Source organism: Mus caroli, chromosome 3 (assembly GCF_900094665.2).
Source record: "Mus caroli chromosome 3, CAROLI_EIJ_v1.1, whole genome shotgun sequence".
Lineage (NCBI taxonomy): Eukaryota > Metazoa > Chordata > Mammalia > Rodentia > Muridae > Mus > Mus caroli.
This window is the reverse complement of record NC_034572.1, coordinates 94,281,653-94,300,344: the sequence shown is the minus strand read 5'-3', so window position 1 is coordinate 94,300,344 and position 18,692 is coordinate 94,281,653. Positions and strand designations below refer to the sequence as shown.

Here is an 18,692-nt window from a genome sequence, read left to right as displayed (position 1 = left end):
CCTGGAACTCACTTTGTAGACCAGGCTGGCCTCGAACTCAGAAATCCGCCTGCCTCTGCCTCCCGAGTGCTGGGATTAAAGGCGTGCGCCACCATGCCCGGCTGGAAACGGATTTTCTGAAGAATAGGAGGGAGGGAGTGGAAACAGAGAGAAATGCGGCCACAGTAAACTAGGCTCTCCTAGCACACTCTGTGGAAAGGATATGAAGAACATGCTAACCCTCAGGTTTTTTTTTTTAATAAAAAAAAAATGGAATGGAAGATATGTTATTCTCCCGATGGTAAGTACTTCATATGTGCAAGAAAGATTATCAAACTGGATCCCCTGGCCTGACCCTGTGTATCATTCTAAATTTCATGCAAGGCTATAACTTTAATCTTTATCATTTTTTTGTCTATTTTTTGCTTATATTTCTAGTCAGTTCATTTGATATGTGTATGTAGCTTTCTATCATAAATTTGGTAAGTCATAACTCGTAGTCATTTACTAATTAACAAAAATGTGACAAGGTGACATTGTCACCTGTTCAGACCTTCAGCAGCCACTGATGACTTGCTTTAGGTCAGCACTGGCCATGCAAGCAGGACGTGCAAGAGCTAACTTGTCAAACTATCACACCAGTAGCAGGAACTTAACCTCCCCCCACTTCCACCTAGGCTGGAGAGATGACTCAGAGGTTAAGAGCACTATCTGAACTTTTCAGTATTTTCTTAAAGCTCCTTTCTAATTTCTACATATTTATTATGGCATCTATTATAATTGATTAAAGGCTTTTCAGCCCCCCTCAGTCCTCCTCCATATCCCAGTGGCCTTTGCTTACAGCCTTGTTCCTTGCTTACCAGTTTCCTCAACCTGCTTTCTTATAGTGCTTAGGACCACCAGCCTAGGGGCACCACACCCACAATGGGCTGTGGCCTCCTACATCAATCACTAGTTAAGAAAATGCCATATAGGCTTGTCTACAGGCTGGTCTTATGAAGCACTTTTTTTTAAAAATTTGGATATTTTCTTTTTATTATATGTTTTCTTTACTTACATTCCTCATTTCCCCTTCAAACCTCCCCCCTTATCCTACTCCCCCTCCCCCTGCTTACTAACCTGCCCATTATCCTGACATTCCCCTACACTGGGGCATACAGCCTTCACAAGACCAAGGGCCTCTCCTCTTAATGATGTCCCACAAGGCCATCCTCTGCTATATATGTAGCTGGAGACATGGGTCCCTCCATGTGTACCCTTTGGTTGGTGGTTTAGTCATGAAGGCACTTTTTAAATTCAGGTTCCCTCCCCTGAGATAACTCAAGTTGATACACTAGCATACTATCATTTTAAAATCCAGCACATGACTGGTAAGTTGGACGACTAGTAAAATCTTAGGGGATTTTATACACTGTGGGGGTTACAAAAGTTTCACCAACAGAAAAATCAGCTTTACATAGTTTTCTTCATGAACACCCAATACACTTCTTCAGTGGAAGACACCATCCAAGTGTTCCCTAAGCAGCACCAGGCCTAAGAGCATTCACTCACCTTTGAGTTTCTGAAGGTCCTCCTTCAAATCTGGCCCCGCAAGCATGAAGATGCTCTCTGACACAGGGTTCTTATCTGTGAGGCTTTCATTGCTGGTATTCACAATGGCTGTACAGTTCAGTAATGCCACGTCTCCTTTCCTGATGGACCAACAGATAAACAACAACTGTGAGACAGATGAGGGAGATAACTGACCTAGTTTCTCCAAAACCTTCCATCTCTGCAATATCGGCTTCACAATAGCAGAAAAGTAGAAATGGAAAAAAAAAATCAATCTGCCATCTAAGGTTTTACAGTAACTGCAGAACTTGCAGACCCGTTCATGGCGCACATTTGCACCTTACCGTATTTAATCATAACAGAAGGCTTACACAGTTGAGGGTGGTTGATTATTACAGTTTGGAATTAGTATCAGTCATAACAGTCAAAAGAATATAAACAACCTGACTGCCCACCAACCAGGAGCTGATAAGTGTGTTCTTAGTGTACACACATTAAGTCATAAAAAGAAAAGTACTACGGTGTACCTCATGAAAACATTAGTCCGAAAGTCTCAACATTATTTTCCTGTAGGGGTTTCATATATATGAAATGTCCAAAACAGGCAAACCAACAAGATTGGTTCTGAAGATGAAGGGAATGTCACTGTCCTAACTGTGGAGAGGGCTTCATGGATGCACACACCAAGAGAACAGCAACATTTAAACTATGCATTTTAAATCTGAACAGCTTACTGCATGCTAATTATATCTCAATAAGATTGTATCATAACAGCAATATTTCAATAATGTTTTAGTTCAATAAAAAAGAACTTTAGAGGAAAAGTATGAGAATTCATGCGCAGTAAAGTATAATGATAAAGTTACCAAAGAACCACTTTTCCATTAATGTCCCGACTATAAAGAAAAGGTGATCTGCTGGCGTCTTCCTGGAATGCCTCAGCGGTGCTGTCAGAGCAGTTTACTTCATCTTCATATGAGTCACCCCAACTTAGCAGGGTGTCCACATCCACAAACTGGGAAGGTGCACCCAAGGGATCCATGGAATGGGAACTTCAGCTTGTGAACCAAACTCTTTGGCAATTCAACAATCCCTGGAGATTTTAGCTTAAAAGAGAAAAAAGGGATCATTTTCAAAGGAAAGCACAAGCACTGAGCACAAGCACTTTAATTCTACCACACCAACACACCAGACTCTGCTGTGGGACAGAGTGAGCCAAGAGTACACTGTGTGTCCACAGTCCTCATTGTAATGACCTATTACAACCAAGATACCAAAAACACCTCCAAAATTATGCAAGCATAAATTCCTTTAAAGGAACTGCATCTTTCTGTGATCAGAATCATCACAAATCACAACAGTTCCATCTTCAGAAAGGCCCACTCACTCAACCCTTTCAGCCTCCACTACTGCAAAAAGAAATAAATAAAATACTAGACACTATGCTATGAGGTACAAAATGAAAAATAACATGTATAACTTAAATAATTCCATTTGATAATAATGTGGATATGTTAGACTAACTGAGACAGGGGTCACTACACTTAAATAGTAAGAGATAATAAAGGTTTCAACTAACAATCAAAGACGATGAGGCTTGAGTTTAAGAGGCAGCCTATGGGGGTAGAGAAGTGGCCCAGAAGTTATGAGTAATACTGCGCTTGCAGAGGATCCGATCTGGTTCTTACCACTCACGGTGGGAGGCTCGCAACCACTTATAACTCTGACATGCACTTATATATGTAATTATAAATACATTATAAGTAAAGTAAAGCCTTTTTAAAAAAGAGGCAACATGCAGAGGAACCATGAACAGGATGTGACAATACACAGGATATGGTATATGAGACTGCATGTGGTAGACAGCTGGTTGTACAAACGCTGGACGAGGAGGGTGTGAGTTTCTAGAGCTGGACCTAGGCTACGGACAATTCCACCAGAGCAAGGGATACTCAACTTACCCCTGACTCCCACAGACGTTTCAGTAAACTGCAGCCTCATTTATCCCCTTAACATTTGTAAGCACTGAGTGTGTGTTAGGTACTATTCTAGGTCCTGGGGACTCTGGTAGCAGGGCACGTCTACCTTCGGGAGCTCGTGTATCTGCAGAGAAGAAAGGTGATGATAACAGTGTAATGAGTGCGTTCCAGGGAACAAGTGACATGTGAGGAACAAGCCGGGAAAGCAAGAGAGGAGGGAAGCAGCCAGGGCAAAGACCAAGGGACATGGAAGGTGAGCTGCAGTCCAGGGGGAGCCAGGCAGCCATCTAGGTAATGATTTAGATCATAAGGTTGGTGCCGAGCGAGGCCAGATGATGCAGCTGCAAAACCATGCTAAAATCCTCAGCTCCTCCTCTAAATGTGAGGAAGCCAAATGCACTGCTTGAAACGAAGACTCTAGTTAGGGCAAGCGAGAAGGGCAAGAGTTGCAGTAGAAGATACAAGAGGACCCCAGGAGAGATAGGTGGCCACGAGAAACGTCACATCTGGGACTATAACTGACAGATAGAACCAAAGAATTTGTCATAGGAATACAGAGGATCCACACAAGTGAGATTACTTCCTTGAGCAGCTGAGTTGGCTAGTGATGCTGCTTATAGAGAAGAGGTATTGGAGTAAGCTGCAGGGTGAAGGAAAAGCAAGGGATGTTCCCATTCCATATGTCTGTCCTTTTGAATGTGCTGAGTTCAAAATGTTTATTACATAGCCATGAGTTTACTGTCAAACTAACAAATGGATGCTTGAGGTTAGAGCTCAGAGCAGAGGTTCAGCATAGATCTAGAAGTCTCAGCAAGTGCAGTGTTGAAACCTATGGGAACTAGACAAGACTGTCTGCGGGACAAGTGCAAACAGTGAGAAAGAGATCCTAGGGCTGAGTCCTACAGCAAAATGCACACTAAGACAAGAGTGTAGGTGAGGAGGCGGCTAAGCCAGGAAGGAAGCTCAGCAAAGACAGCAGTGGAAGGCCATCAGAAGGAAGGGCGCATTCATGGATGCTTCAGCCAGAAAGATCAGCCAGAGCGGAATGCTATCAAAGGATCAAGACCTCGTGGGTTTAGGAAGTGAGCAGGCAGATGAAGGATAGAAAGTCAATCTGGGAGCTAATTTTTAAAAAGCTTTTTGACCTGAGACTAATGTTTGTTGTCATACTCAGGGAGAACAAACTTGCCCTTCCCAAACTAATTTATCCATGTTTCTTGGAGAGAGACTAGATACTAACTGGAAGCACAGGTCTATCAGAATATGCAAATTCTTCTACACCTATTGTCAGATGCGAAGTATGGTCATTCGGCTAGCAGTTAAAAAAAGATCTTATAGAGTATGCTAAAATAATTTGTATTAGTGCTTTATGCTTATACTAAATAATACTGCTTTAAGATTAGTTTTCTAGATGTTGTAGTTAGTTCAGTCCCTTTGAACCTGGAGGCAAACACAGCCACATGTGTAAAAATACTCAGATTTGCTCCAGGCAAAACTGAACTAAGTTGCCTGGCCTTACTCTGCTCACTCTAACTCATTTAGGCCTGGAACATCGGGCTAGTGCCCTGGGCCTGGCTCACCATATCACCTGATGGCAGTAAATAAATGAATAATTGCTTCTTTAAGCTAAATTCTATTCCTGACTCGAACACCTGCCTCTGGAACATGCGAAAAATCAACAAAAAGTTAAATGGTCAAGAAAAAAAGAATCTCCACCTTGCTGTAGTTCTTCTTTTCTCTGTGACAGAAGTAAAACCACATTGTGTACAAAACTTTGAACCTAGTCAGGTGACTAGGTCTACACACAATGAAAAAGTGGAATGTGGCATAATGCAAGTCATGAGACTCTGTGTCCAGGTCCAAGTACGGATCCCTGAGTCAACATCTTCAAGCTGTGATCCTTGAGGCAAAGCTAGTATTTATAGCTAAAGCAGAGGTAATTAACTCACAGGCTTATCATGAAGATGAATGCAATAATCTGTGCCAAAACTACACAGCAGAGCACCTGCCACAAAGCAAGGCACAATGCTTTTGAGATTTCCTCAGGGCCAGTGTGACCACAGTTGAGATGAAGTTCTATTTGCATGTGCAACAAAGGCTCCACACTCGCTGTCAAATCACCATGCAAGCTGAATGCTGAGTGCTCAACTAAGTTACAGTCCTACAGATCTTGATGTCATGACTTCCCTTGTCATGTCTGGTTAATCCCTAAATAACCCAACATCTGCTCCTGTGTCACTAGGGGAAGGAAATCACACAAGCAGCCATTTTGTGCCAAAATGAGTGGGCATGTTCCTACGTTAGCTGGACCCTCCATCAATACTACTGCTCAAACCACTAACTTCTCTCTAGTTCCAAATCCATCTTTACAGAATACATTTTTCCAACTTCTGAGTTATCTTGGGGTATATTCTGCATGCTTAAGCCAGCCAAAAGGTCTTAATTCAAGCACTTTGCTAAGCTGCCCGTCACAAGAATAACATCAATTCTTCCTGAACATCTCTGTCCTCCCATTTTTGGAAAATCTTTCCTCCCTCATTTCTTTTCTTCAGACCATAGAAACATCTCCCCAGTTTGTTGTTGTTGTTTTGCTGTTTGTTTGTTTTGTACTGGGGTTGAACCTGGGCCTCAGGCATGCTGAGCAAACACTATCTTGTGCTATATCTCCAGCCCTAAATTGCCCCACCTTACCTTGTTCACTCAAACTCACGTAGGCCTTGAAACCAGATTCTCCTGCCTCAGCCTCCCAAGCAGCTGGAACATCAGGCTAGTTAGTGCCTTGGGCCTGGCTCACCATGTCACTTTGTGTGAGAGGGTGTGGTATCTGCCTGCTTGGGTGTGTGTAAGCATGTGAATGGAGGGTATGGTACCTGCCTGCATGGGTGTTTGTAAGCATGTGAATGGAGGTTAAAGTCAACAGCAGGTTTCTTTCTTAATTGCTTGTTCAACTTATTCAGACAGTCTCTCACTGAACCTGGAGCTCGGCAATTCCGCCAAAACCCTCAAAGATTCCATCTCTTGTGTCCTCCTTCCAAAGCTGAGGTCACAGGTGCACGCCAAAGCATCTCACTTCTTACCTGGGAGCTCAGGAGCCGAGCTCAGTCCTCCCATATGAGTGTAACGCTACTCTAGGCTCTACCTCACTTTGAGTGTTTGTTGCAGAGCTGTATCCTCTTGCAACTTTCCCCCACCTCAACGACGATTACAGCTCTGATTTCAAGGTCAACAGAAACCTAAGTTGATCACTTTCTCCTTGATGTCCCATTACTGTCCTTGATGTGTATGCACTTCAGTAGGTCTCCTATACACCCAATCATCTCCAGTCAGTACAGCTCGTTGCCTCTTTCCAGCTACTGAAGACGTCAGTGTGAGTGCTAAATGAACAGTAACTAATGCCCAAAGCTGACTGTGGGGCGAAAGGTAAGGCCTTTTCTGGAAAGCTTCCTGAAAGTTAATCAAGGTTGAATTCCTTGGCAGCTCCATCTGCACCTCCAAAGAGAAACTGAGTTTTCTCATTAAAAAGAGATTTAACTCCTGCCTGCTCCCAACATAAACTCATGGCCATGCTTGTGCAAAAGCGGAGCAGCAAACCCAAAGGTGGCAGAAACCTAAACACTGTCTCACTCCACAGAATGTGTGGTAAGAGATATAGCCTGTAAGAGATAATGCATATATCTGAAAGGATTTCCAGACTTAGATTAAGAATTCTAGGGATAGACTGAAAACAAGACAGGGTGGTGGGCATGATGGGAACTGTGTGTGTGTGTGTGGGGGGGCAGACATGACTACAGTGATTTATAACCTTAGCCAGAAATTAAGCAACATGAAACCAAAAAACCCTTCCCACTGGAAATCAATTGACCAGTGTTGAACTTTGAACAAGCTTGCAAACAAGCACTATAGTTTAGTAAAACTCAGTCTCCTGAGGCACAGTTTTGTATCAAAAAGTTGTTGGTTTCCAGACTAGATCAGATCTATGAATTAGGCCAAATATTTTCTTTCTATGTTAGTTTAAGAGAAAGGACCACCCCAAACAAAGAGAAGGTACTATTCTTTATGATTCAAAGAGTTCTTTGTAGCTTCTTTCCCCCTGCATCCTGCCACCATTAGCTTTTAAAAACATATAAATTGTGATTTATTTGAAAAATTGAATTGCCCACAGAGACCAGATTTTTACTCCTTCAGGTCGGGCAGCATCAGGCAGAGCACTTGGAATCACTGTCTCAAAACTTGATTTTTCAAACAGGTAAAAAAAGAATGGTATCAAGTTGGGTGTGGTGGCACAGGCCTTTAATTCCAGCCCTGGGAGGCTGAGGCAGGTTGAGCTCCGTGAATTTGAGGTCCAGCTCTCTTTAGTTCTAGGACAGCCAGAATTATATCAACAAAATAAAACAAAATGAATGGTGCCACTTAAAAAAAAGAGGGGGGGGGAGTGAGAACCCCCTAAGATGAGAAGATGACTGTCAAATGTTTACACAGGTGAGATAAGTCTGGGAAACACATAGAGTTGGACCATGAATCTGACCTCTAATAATTAAGCAGCTTGTTTGTTGCTTTTGGCAAATAACAGGTTTACTATTCTTTATAGCTCTGTATTTCAATATTTAAACGCCCAGGATATATAAAGGTGAAAGCACCCACCATATTCATCCTGATGCCACATCAATTACATTTAAAAGTTACTTTATGCAAATGGAAGCTGCTCAGATGAAAACATGTCCGTGCTCAACTATATCAGCAAATAAATACATTATAATAAAAAAGACCTCTAGTGTACACATGGAGAGACCCATGGCTTCAGCCATATATGTCCCTTGCCGGACATCAATGGGAGAAGAAGCCCTTGGTCCTGTGAAGGCTCAATACCTTAGTGTAGGGGAATGCAAGGGCAGGGAGGTAGGAGTGGGTAAGTGGGTGGGTGGGGCACACCTTCATAGATGCAGGAGGATGGGGGATGGGATAGGGGATTTCTGGGGAGGAAACTGGGAAAGGAGATAAAATTTGAAATGTAAATAAATAAAATATTCAATTACAAAAATAAAACCCTCTAACCTTCATCAATGGTCCCAGGTAAACTGTAACATCATCATTCAAAAAACATACAAAACACATGTTTTCTGGTGAATTAGCAGTGTCGCCTACATATTAAACACATCAGAGCATGCTTCAGTTGCAAGTCTTCATACAGAGTGCAATTTGTAACTTAAAATAATAATGTTGTTCTTCAAGTACTAGATAAGAAAATGTATCTTAAAGTACTGGATAAGAAAATATGTAAGATTAAGGTGTGCTAGTTTAGCCTGGCGGGCCAGTACACACCTTTAATCCCTGTATGCTGTAGGCAGAGGCAGGTTGATCTCTGTGAGCTCAAGGACAACATGGTCTTCAGAGAGCTCCAGAACAGGGCCTTTGTGAGACTCTGTCTAAGGAGGGGTGGTGGTAGGGATACTAGATGCAGCACTCTATATCTAGACCAGGCTGGCTTTCCAGTGCTGATATTAAAGTCCTGGGCCAAACCTGGCTTTGATCCCACAACCAAAGATGACAACATCAATTGGCAATGTCTAAAGGTTGGGCAGGCCTGAAATCTTCTAAACTGTTTTCCCACGAAAGTACACATTTTCCACCTCTGACAAGGTAATGTGCAGCATCTACAGGAAGTAGGGTCCATACACATCTATTCAAATGTTCCTCCCCCGCCTGGAATAAATCTATCATCACGATTTCTTGCCTTCCTTTTATCCAACCCACTACAAATGATTCTTCTTTCAAAACAATTTTCTTAAACACAGAGGATGAGCTGGACATGTTTTAAAACACTAAGAAAATCATACCCAGTAAACAGTAGCTAAAATTAAACAGGAAGACAAATCTACCTGTCAGCTACAATTGTCTACATGTCTAATTTCTAGGTTGGCTACAGAGGTTCAGTAAACCATGGCAGGGAATCACTTCTTTTGTATAGTTATACGTGTAGTTATATAGACAGCCACAGACATCAGACTTCGTTTCTAAAACTTCTAGACCAGCCCAAGGATAGAAGAGGGCAAGAGAAGAAAAGCTAATTTCCTCGTTAACAGAGTGGCTTAGTCTCAGTCTACAATTAAGGACCAGTAAGCCCAGGGTCACTTCCCTCTCAAGTGACCTGAAAGCGGAAACACAAAGCCAGGTCAATGTCACTCCAGGGACTGCGGGGTCTCTGGACAACTCAGCATCCTGGGCTCAGCGTCTGACCACAGGGAACCCGATTTATAGGACGGGCTGGACTCGGCTAGAGCCGCCACCCGCAGGGCTGCTCGTGGCACCGCGTCCCAGCAAATCCCAGGAACCTGCGTCCCAAGAGCTTGGCGACCCAACCTATCCGGAGTGCGAAGCCCAAAGCCCGGGCGGACCCGCCAGCCCGATCCCTCCCAGCCGCCGCACCCGACTGTGCCGCCCTCCCTTCCCAGCTTCGCCCTCCTCTCACAGCGCTCGGGCGGGCCCATCCGGGCGGCGGCCCGCAGCTCAGATCAGTGGCAGAAGTCGGGCGGATGACATCCGTACACTTTGCTTGCCAGAGGCGGAGGCTGAAGCGAACGGGTCTCCAGAGGCCAGGGTGACTGGCGACAGCGATCTGACAGCGAAGGTACCCGCTTCCTCTCCGCCACGCCACCCAATCACAGCGCTCTGCCGTCACTTCCGCCTAGAAGGTAAGGGAAACGCCGGGCGGAAGAAACTCCCAATCGGACCGGAAGTGGCGGGTCTCGTTGGCAGCGCTGTCTGCTGGAGCCTCGTGGAGGGTGAGGTGAGTGTTGCTGGCTCTTTAGGGATCGCGGGGCGCGGTTCCCCGCACTGTGGTGTTCACGGTGAGCCGATGCGGGGAGGGACTCTGCGCTAAGGGGACTAGGGAGGCCGGGGAGAGGCCCTTTGCCGCCGCCGTCTGCACCGCAGAACCCAGAGGCCGCGCGCTGCCCCCCGGGCCGGAGTGCGAGGCTGCTGGAACTGCCCGACTTCCCTGGAGTATTTCGGGGATGTTGTGCAATAGAAACTTAGGTAAGGGGGATAGTTTGAGAGTGACCAGGTCGCAGGAAGGAAAACAAACGAAGTTATTTGAGAAATAAGCAGTTAGAGAGGTTAAAGTAACTGGCTCCCTGTGAGCCCCTGCATTTACAAACAGGCTTTAAAGTCCTCGGGTAGTTACAGTGCATGTGGAAACGATAAACAAAAGTGTTACTATGACTTGAAGCGAAAATCCTGGAGGTGGAAGTGCTAGGTAGAAAACTAGTGCAGCAACTCGTTGAAGACAAGCTGGAGATGAAAGTGCAGCAAAGAGAAAACTGGGTAGAAAAGGCAGACACATGAACACACATGCATAAAAGCTGAGATCGGTTGGTCTGGGCTCTTGGATAGAGGAGCTGCAGCAGCCCCAGAAGCTCTTCGAGCTTATTATATACAGTTGAAAATGAAGAGGGGATTATTGCTTACAACTGAACAAGGAGACAGGTGATTGCATACAGATAATAGCTAATTGCAATAGGGACAGTCTGTGGGGAGCAGTCTTCAGTCAGTACATGGTGGTGTGGTGGGAGGGAAGAAGGCTATGGTGATAAACATCCCACTTGAACCAAAGGACTGTGATGCCTCTCCTATTGGTCTGAGGCATTGAAGTCCTTGACATGGCTACTTTCATGTCAGCGGGACCCATTCACTCTGGGCTTCCTCTGGTCTACACACAGGGTATCTCTGAATCCCAGGGATCTGTCTCTCTCTCTCTCTCTCTCTCTCTCTCTCTCTCTCTCTCTCTCTCTCTCTCTCTCTGCCTTCCCAGTGCTGGGGTCATAGACCTGCATTTTCTGTGCCTGGCCTTTTGTGTGGGTACAGGTACTACAGCAGGGACTTTACCACCTGTGCCAAGTTACATGCTTTTGATCATGTAAAAAAAAAAAAAAAACAAAAAAAACGGTTCCTGTTTGTTAGCTGTGTAGAGTCATTGTATTGCAAAAACTGAATTTTGTTTATTTACACAGATTGCCTTCCCTGTGCCATCAGACAGCCCAACATGGGGCTTACTAAACAGTATCTGCGCTATGTGGCTAGTGCTGTCTTTGGCTTGATTGGCAGCCAAAAAGGTAACATTGTTTTTGTGACACTCCGTGGTGAGAAAGGACGCTATGTGGCAGTACCCGCCTGTGAACACGTTTTTATCTGGGACTTAAGGAAAGGCGAGAAGGTAAGTCAGAAATAAGAAATGGACACTGTTAAATGACACCGACTCTTGGAAGGGTGAAGTGAGAGAACCTTGGCCAACCTGCCTGCACTCATTTGTGTGTGAGCTTCCCAAGAGATCACTTCCCTTTTATTTTTCTAGACGGCTTGTACCAAATTCTGTTGTGTTCTGAAAGTCACAGCCAAGCAGGAGTTTGCTTCTTAGATGCGTGTGTTCGTTTCCATGGGTTATTATTCTTAGCCATTATTAACTTCTACTTTTGTCGACCGGTTCTACTTTTTATGTTCTGCTTGTTCTCACAGCCAGTTGTAAAGCAGTAGGATTTCAAAGGACTGTCATTCTACTGTGTTGTGCAGCCCTTCTCTTAACCATAACTGATGAGATTCATTGGTTGCTTCACTCTGCTTTGACTGTGACAGAAGCTATTCCTTTCTTGCTAAGCACAGAGAGATAAATTATCCCTCTTTACTGTGTGACTCCCAGGAGGTGAGATGAAATACATATAGATATAAATATATAGAAACCTGTTGCTACCCAGAGCTTCTTCTTGGGATGAAACTGTTAGTACTGTAGGTTGAGTTAAAGCAAGGATGAGTGTATAGCTCTGTATCAGAAATCACTGGGATACAAAGTTGGTAACTTAGCTCATTTCCTGGATCATTTGCATCCACACCAGTACCAAGCTTGAGAGGACACGATTGCCTTTTGAAGAGCTCATGGTCTTTGCTTCTCGAGTTTTATCCTTGTGTATCTGTGACTGGAAATTGTTGATATGCGTATGTGTTATATGTTGATATGTGTATGTGTTATATGTTGATATGTGTATGTACTGAGATCATTCCCGTGCTACTGTCTTGTTACATGCCTCACGCTTCTGAGTTGGTTTTGATCTTTATGATTTCAGATCCTTATCCTTCAGGGGATTAAACAAGAAGTCACTTGCTTGTGTCCTTCCCCAGATGGGCTGCATCTAGCTGTTGGCTATGAGGATGGAGCCATCCGAATCTTCAGCCTCCTCAGTGGTGAAGGAAACATAACCTTCAATGGACACAAAGCAGCTGTCACCAGCTTAAAGTACGATCAGCTAGGAGGCAGGCTGGCTTCTGGGTCTAAGGTGAGCCTCAGAGACAGGTGCCCAGGGTTGTTTCTCACACTTAATATAGAAGCAGATTATTCTCATAAACTGTGCTACGAGATGGGTTGGATTCTCTGTGTCCAAGCTAGTATACATTTGGGAGAAAGAGTGAGGAGGATGGGTGCGCATGAGGGAGTTGGGTGCGCATGAGGGAGTGTTCTACTTGTTTCCTGTTCTGTTCTCTGATAAAAGTCTGTGGTGTGAAAGAATAACACAGAGGTACTCTGGAGTCTATCACTGTGGAAGAGGGACCCCAAACTATATAACCAGGAAGGTTAGAAAAGAAGATGGTCATAGTTTGCCAATGAATCTGTTTTAAAGGTTGATGAGTTAAAGCCAGGTGTGCTGGTGCATGCCTTTAATCCCAGCACTCAAGATTCAGGGCACCTGCATTGCTCTGAAGTAGAGGCCAGTCAGCCAAGCTTTGTCTCTGGGGATACACAGTGAGACCCTCTCTCAAAGAAGGCAAAGAAAAGATCATTGTGTCCCAGCACAGAGGAGGAAATGCACTATTTGCAATTGTAGCCCCTGGGAGAGGAAAATCAGTTTTCTTCAGTGGAGTGACACTGGCTATATCAGCCAGGCTCTGGGCAGACCCCATGCTGGGATGGTTGGCCAACACATATCAGGCTCTGGTTTGCTGTTGCTGCTCTTTATGTTGTTGGTTTGTTTTTAAAAGGAGAAAGAGAATGAAGTTGGGTGGCTCAGAATGTTCAGGGGAAGGATATAAAAAATATATGAAATTCTCAAAAGATAAAAACACGCCAGGCAGTGGTGGCGCACGCCTTTAATCCCAGCACTTGGGAGGCAGAGGCAGTCGGATTTCTGAGTTTGAGGCCAGCCTGGTCTACAGAGTGAGTAGGGCTACACAGAGAAACCCTGTCTCAAAAAACCAAAAACCAACCAACCAAACAAAAAAACCAAAACCCACAGTGAAGAAAAGATTGACTTTAGATCTTCTTTTAGATTTGAATCATAAATTTAAGACATTAAACTTCTTGCATTTAAAAAAGTATAAAAAGAAAAGCAGAAAATATTTAATAAAAAACTATCATCTACCTCTTAGACTTGTGAATTAAGATGTTAAAACAAATAACATGTAGAAGATAACATTGATGAAAAAGAAACAAGGTGAAGTGTCACTGTTTAACACAGATAATGAGAAGAATTAGCATTGGTTGGTAGAATGCTTGCTTAGCATATAGAAACTCCCGGGTTTGGTCCCTAGTACCACATAAACTTGTCCTGTGCTTGTAAATCTAATACTTGGAGATGGTGGCTGAAGGTGGAAGTTCAGGGTCAGCCTCAGCTACATCATGAAAACAAGGCCAGCTTGGGCTATATCAGACCCCATCTCAAAGAAACAAAAATATCAGCAGTGTCAGGAAAACAAGTTGGATATGAAGAGCAAGCATTCTTCATGGAAGGAAGAGAATTGGCAGGCAGTTTTAGAAATGTGATACTACTCAGAGTACACAGCTGGGAAGCCGGTCTTCTCATACAGATCTTTGGTAGTTCTATAGATAGATATAATCTGAGGATTATTATGATAGTGTGAATCTAAAATTGTAAAAATAACCACTTCCTGTAACCAAGAACATCAAACTGTAGCATTTATTTATTTATTTATTTGTAGTAAGACAGATGCACAAAGATATATGCATGTGAATTTTCAACTTTGCGTATTTTATAGTAACAAAATTGGAGATGACTCATTTATGTAAAATATGAAATTTAAATAGTAATACTAGAAACTAGAGTACAGCAAAATTAACTACCAAAGTGCATTAAATAAAAAGATGGTTTCAAGCTGAATCCTAGCATGGGCTCTTTTCCTCTTTGTTGTGTTTTGCGGTTTTGATGTGGAGTCTCACTGAACTGTCCAGCTTCCTCCCAAGTGGCTGGTACACCATATCTAGAGCGCTCTGTTTTCTCATGCAGCAGTAGCCTGGAGATCTCATGCATATGTAATTAGAGCAATGTCAAACCAAGTCTCTGCTCAGTACTCCTGGATGAAGGGTGGACTGCCATCTAACCCCAAGCTGTATCAGGCAGTATAGCGCCTTCATGGTGACTGAGCCCCATCTCTTGTCATTTAGCCTCTTGTGGTAAGAATTTTTGTTTTCTTGTGTGTTACTTTGTCCCTCAAGGATACAGATGTTATTATTTGGGATGTGATCAATGAAAGTGGCCTCTACCGTCTAAAGGGACACAAGGATGCTGTCACACAAGCTTTGTTTCTCCGAGAAAGGAATCTGCTGGTTACAAGGTAAAGACTTGATGACTTCTGAGTTAGAAGAGGAGTCGGCCTCCTTGCACGTTGCTCCCGCTGTCCTCATGGTTGTGAGCCAGTGTGCTTTAGCTGCCAGCTTTCCTACTTTCTGCCTCTCAGATGCTAGTATTATACACTGAGTTACAGCATTTTGCAAAATGCTAACCTGTGTGTTTTGAAGCATACCTTTTGAGGAAAAAAAACGTGCTTTAGAGGCCTAATGGACATCTGTTAGGTTGATACATTTGAAAATTTTATTTTTGTTATGTCAAAAGTGATCAAATATTACCAGTTTCATATGGTTCAGTCTAATATAACCCAGGCATTCACTTACTGAGGGAGACTAAGATCATAGGGTTTGTCGGGCAGTAATTAGAAAAACCGTTGTAGTTCTCAGGAAGTTACCTCAGTGTTGGTAACACTGAGAAGCCAGCAATGGGACAAGAGGCCATATGAGAAGCTACTGAATAATGCAGGTCCGAGGACGTGCCCAGGGTTTTACAGACTTGGATGAGCAGTTGGGCTTTAGAGACCACAGAGAGCACGTTTTCAGTATGGCAAACCTAAGCTGATGATGTGGATGACTGCAGCTGAGAGCTCTGAGATGCTCCTGGTTAGCAGTCAGAATGCCAGTGCTTTAAGGTGAAGTTGGGGGAGGAAGGCAGGCGATTAAATTGTGTGTTGTGTACAGAATGAAGCTTCTGGTTGAGCGGCCACATGGAGAGTTGGGATTCTTGGCTTATTATGATAAACAGTAAGGTAGAATAGCTTCCAACATTACCATTAGTATTCTAAAACAACAAACGAGTTACTCTCATACCTGTTAGTTAGCAATTCTTCCTAGTAAAAATCTCTTTCTGGTTTTTCTTATAGTGGGAAAGATACTATGGTAAAGTGGTGGGACCTGGATAACCAGCACTGCTTCAAAACAATGGTTGGCCACCGAACTGAGGTATGCATTGCATCATGGGCTCCAGAGAAGAATGAAAAAGCAAAGGATGGTTTCTCAACCTCCAGCCTTCTTGGGCTCTTTTTACTGCTTGCTGATCTGTGCCCTGTCTTGAGAGACACTGAGGTTGGCTGGGAGGAAGTAGTGCCAGCCATTGAAACAGTTGTTGCTTTTTTGGTCTAATACACACTAGCCTTGGATGGCTTATAACCTCTGATCAGGTTCATCATTTTAGTTAGACTCACCTATGACTGTTATATTACTCAAGAGTTCTTTAGAGGAAAGGATTGTATAGAGTGAATGTTGACATCCATGTAGACAGGGGGATTATAAAATAATTTACAGGCTGTAGTCCAGCTAGTCTAAAAGTGGCTGTCTGCCAATGGAAAGTTCAAGAATCCATTAGTTATTCAGTCCACAAGCCTGAATGTCTCAGCTGATCGTCCATGAGTAGCAGAATCCTGAAGAAGTAGGCTCTAATGCCAGTGAAGAAATGGATTTGCTAGTGAGTGGGAGAGCAAGCGGGCACAGAAAGAGCTAGCTTCCTTCTTTCATGTCCTTTATGTAGGCTGCCAGCAGAAGGTATGGCCAGATTAACATGCATCTTCTCACCCCAAAAGATCTGTATTAAAGGTGTCATCATCCACTGCAAAGATTCCTGGTAGAAGTTGATCTCTCCACTTCAAATGATTTAATTAAGAAAAAAGTACTTCTCACATGTGTACCCAATCATTTAAGTTTTAGTTAATTCCAGATGTAGTTGAGTTGACTACCAAGAATAGCCATCATAACTATAGGGATGTTTAATGATGTTGTGTGTACAGTGCCTTCCCCAGTAACTTACATTCAGCAAAAGGATAGTTTCATACCTGGAAAATATCTATTCAGCCAAATTCAGTGAATAATTTAAATATTCCTGCCTCCCTTTAGATGAGGCTTTCAAAAACAGACTTGTAATAATGAAGTGGAAAGTGAATTGACTGGCCGCAGTATTGCTGTGTCTCTGCTGTTTAATTCTTGGATGCTAAAGGCTGAGAATTATGCAGTAGGCATTAATAAGGTATATTTTATTTGCCAGACATTTCCGTAAACAAGTATGAGACCCAGAGTCATGGATTGTGCTGTGGTTTTGTGATGAGTAGCTTTTATCTAAACAGGGCAGTAAGGGTGTAGAGAAAAATCTTAGTACCTCATGAACGGTATCACCACAGGCCACCTCTCCTCCCCTCAGGAAGAGTGGTTCTCTTAGTCAATTTTGAAAGAATTGCCTTAATACACTTTTTCTAAGATTTGAAATGTCAGAGAAACTCCATTGTGTCACTTGGAGTATTAAAAAGTAATTCTATTAAACCTTTTTTTATTCTTAGGTGTGGGGCTTGGTTCTGGTTTCAGAAGAAAAGCGACTAATCACTGGGGCTGCAGACAGTGAGCTGAGAGCCTGGGACATCGCCTATCTGCAGGAGGTAATGATTGTGTTTGGATCATGGCCAATTGCATGTTTTCACAGTTCGGCATCTTATTGACTTAGAATCTGATTTGTCTTTTGTTTTGTTTTTTTTAATTAGGTATTTTCTTTATTTACATTTCCAATGCTATCCCAAAAGTCCCCCATACCCCCCCCCCCCCCCCCCCCCCCCTTTTAGACTCTGATTTGTAATAGGAGTTCTTACACTGGTGACCTGCAACACTTCTAAACAAAGACTTGCCTCCTTGAGCACTCATTGCCCTGGTTTATTTGAGCTGGAAGGAGAAGATTTAGGCTTACAGCTTTTGGTAATAGTGTTGTTCAGGTTATTGCACTTTAGCCTTGTATTCCTGGCCCTTTGGGCATATGTGGGTGAATTTTAGAGGCCTTTCTCTTTGGACAACATCTATGTAGGATACATGCATTTTTGTATGCAGATAAAATCCCAGGAAACATATACACATATAACTTATGTGTATATGTGTGTATGGGGTGATTGTAACTTTAGGCTTAGTTGGAGTTATTATATAGTCATAGAGCCAGTAGCCATTATGATGGCTTTTTCTGCATTTAAGGAGAAACTGTAATATACCTTAGTGTGCCTCTGCCATTGGCAGTCTTTCTTTCTAGAATATCTTTTATCCTACAAATTTTGAAGCTAAGGAAGAGTTGAGCCATTAGTTTTTGCACTCTTATCTACTTGTATATGGTTTTCATTCTATGGAAAGTCAGTGAGATAGTATAATGAACAATGCTTTGTTGTATGTATGCCAGTTTCTAATAAATTCTTACCTTTCCCGACATTGAAGAAATTTATCAGAGGTGACTAGTCAAGATGTAAGTGGTTAAAGGAGAGAATTCTAGGTCTTTGGGGTTAAAGGTCATCTCCTGAGACATTTGACCTTTCATTCTTCCATCTTTATAAAATAGATTGATGACCCAGAAGAACCAGAGCCCAAGAAAATCAAAGCGTGTCCTGAAATACAGGACACACCTGAATCAGAGGACAGCACCCTTGAGGCAGATGATGAAAAATCTGAAGATGTAATCCACTTTGTGTCTTCCATTGGGCTAAGTAATAGGGCAGGGAAGAACAGAATCTCAGATGGGCATCTCTAGAGATCACTGTGTATGTGTGTGTGTGTGGGGGGGGGGG

General features: G+C 43.2%; 2 protein-coding genes across 4 annotated transcripts in view; one reads left to right on the top strand and one right to left on the bottom strand.

Moving 5' to 3' along the window:
- Positions 1–10,174, bottom strand: part of Gdap2 (ganglioside induced differentiation associated protein 2) — a 44,752-nt gene extending 34,578 nt beyond the window's left edge. The window contains exons 1-4 of one of the 2 annotated variants that reach the window (XM_021158459.2): positions 9,976–10,119; positions 3,492–3,633; positions 2,397–2,636; positions 1,531–1,670 (exon numbers count right to left, since the gene is read on the bottom strand). In XM_021158459.2, the coding sequence (XP_021014118.1) occupies positions 1,531–1,670; positions 2,397–2,572 (316 nt within the window). In that variant the 5' untranslated portion in view covers positions 2,573–2,636; positions 3,492–3,633; positions 9,976–10,119. Of the gene's footprint in view, positions 1–1,530; positions 1,671–2,396; positions 2,637–3,491; positions 3,634–9,975 lie in introns of both variants that reach the window. The other variant, XM_021158458.1, reaches the window with a different exon arrangement.
- A 28-nt stretch (positions 10,175–10,202) lies between these two features.
- Positions 10,203–18,692, top strand: part of Wdr3 (WD repeat domain 3) — a 24,499-nt gene continuing 16,009 nt past the window's right edge. The window contains exons 1-7 of one of the 2 annotated variants that reach the window (XM_021157135.2): positions 10,203–10,293; positions 11,516–11,718; positions 12,620–12,829; positions 15,001–15,119; positions 15,996–16,074; positions 17,439–17,534; positions 18,467–18,580. In XM_021157135.2, the coding sequence (XP_021012794.1) occupies positions 11,548–11,718; positions 12,620–12,829; positions 15,001–15,119; positions 15,996–16,074; positions 17,439–17,534; positions 18,467–18,580 (789 nt within the window). In that variant the 5' untranslated portion in view covers positions 10,203–10,293; positions 11,516–11,547. The remainder of the gene's footprint in view (positions 10,294–11,515; positions 11,719–12,619; positions 12,830–15,000; positions 15,120–15,995; positions 16,075–17,438; positions 17,535–18,466; positions 18,581–18,692) is intronic. The other variant, XM_029474902.1, reaches the window with a different exon arrangement.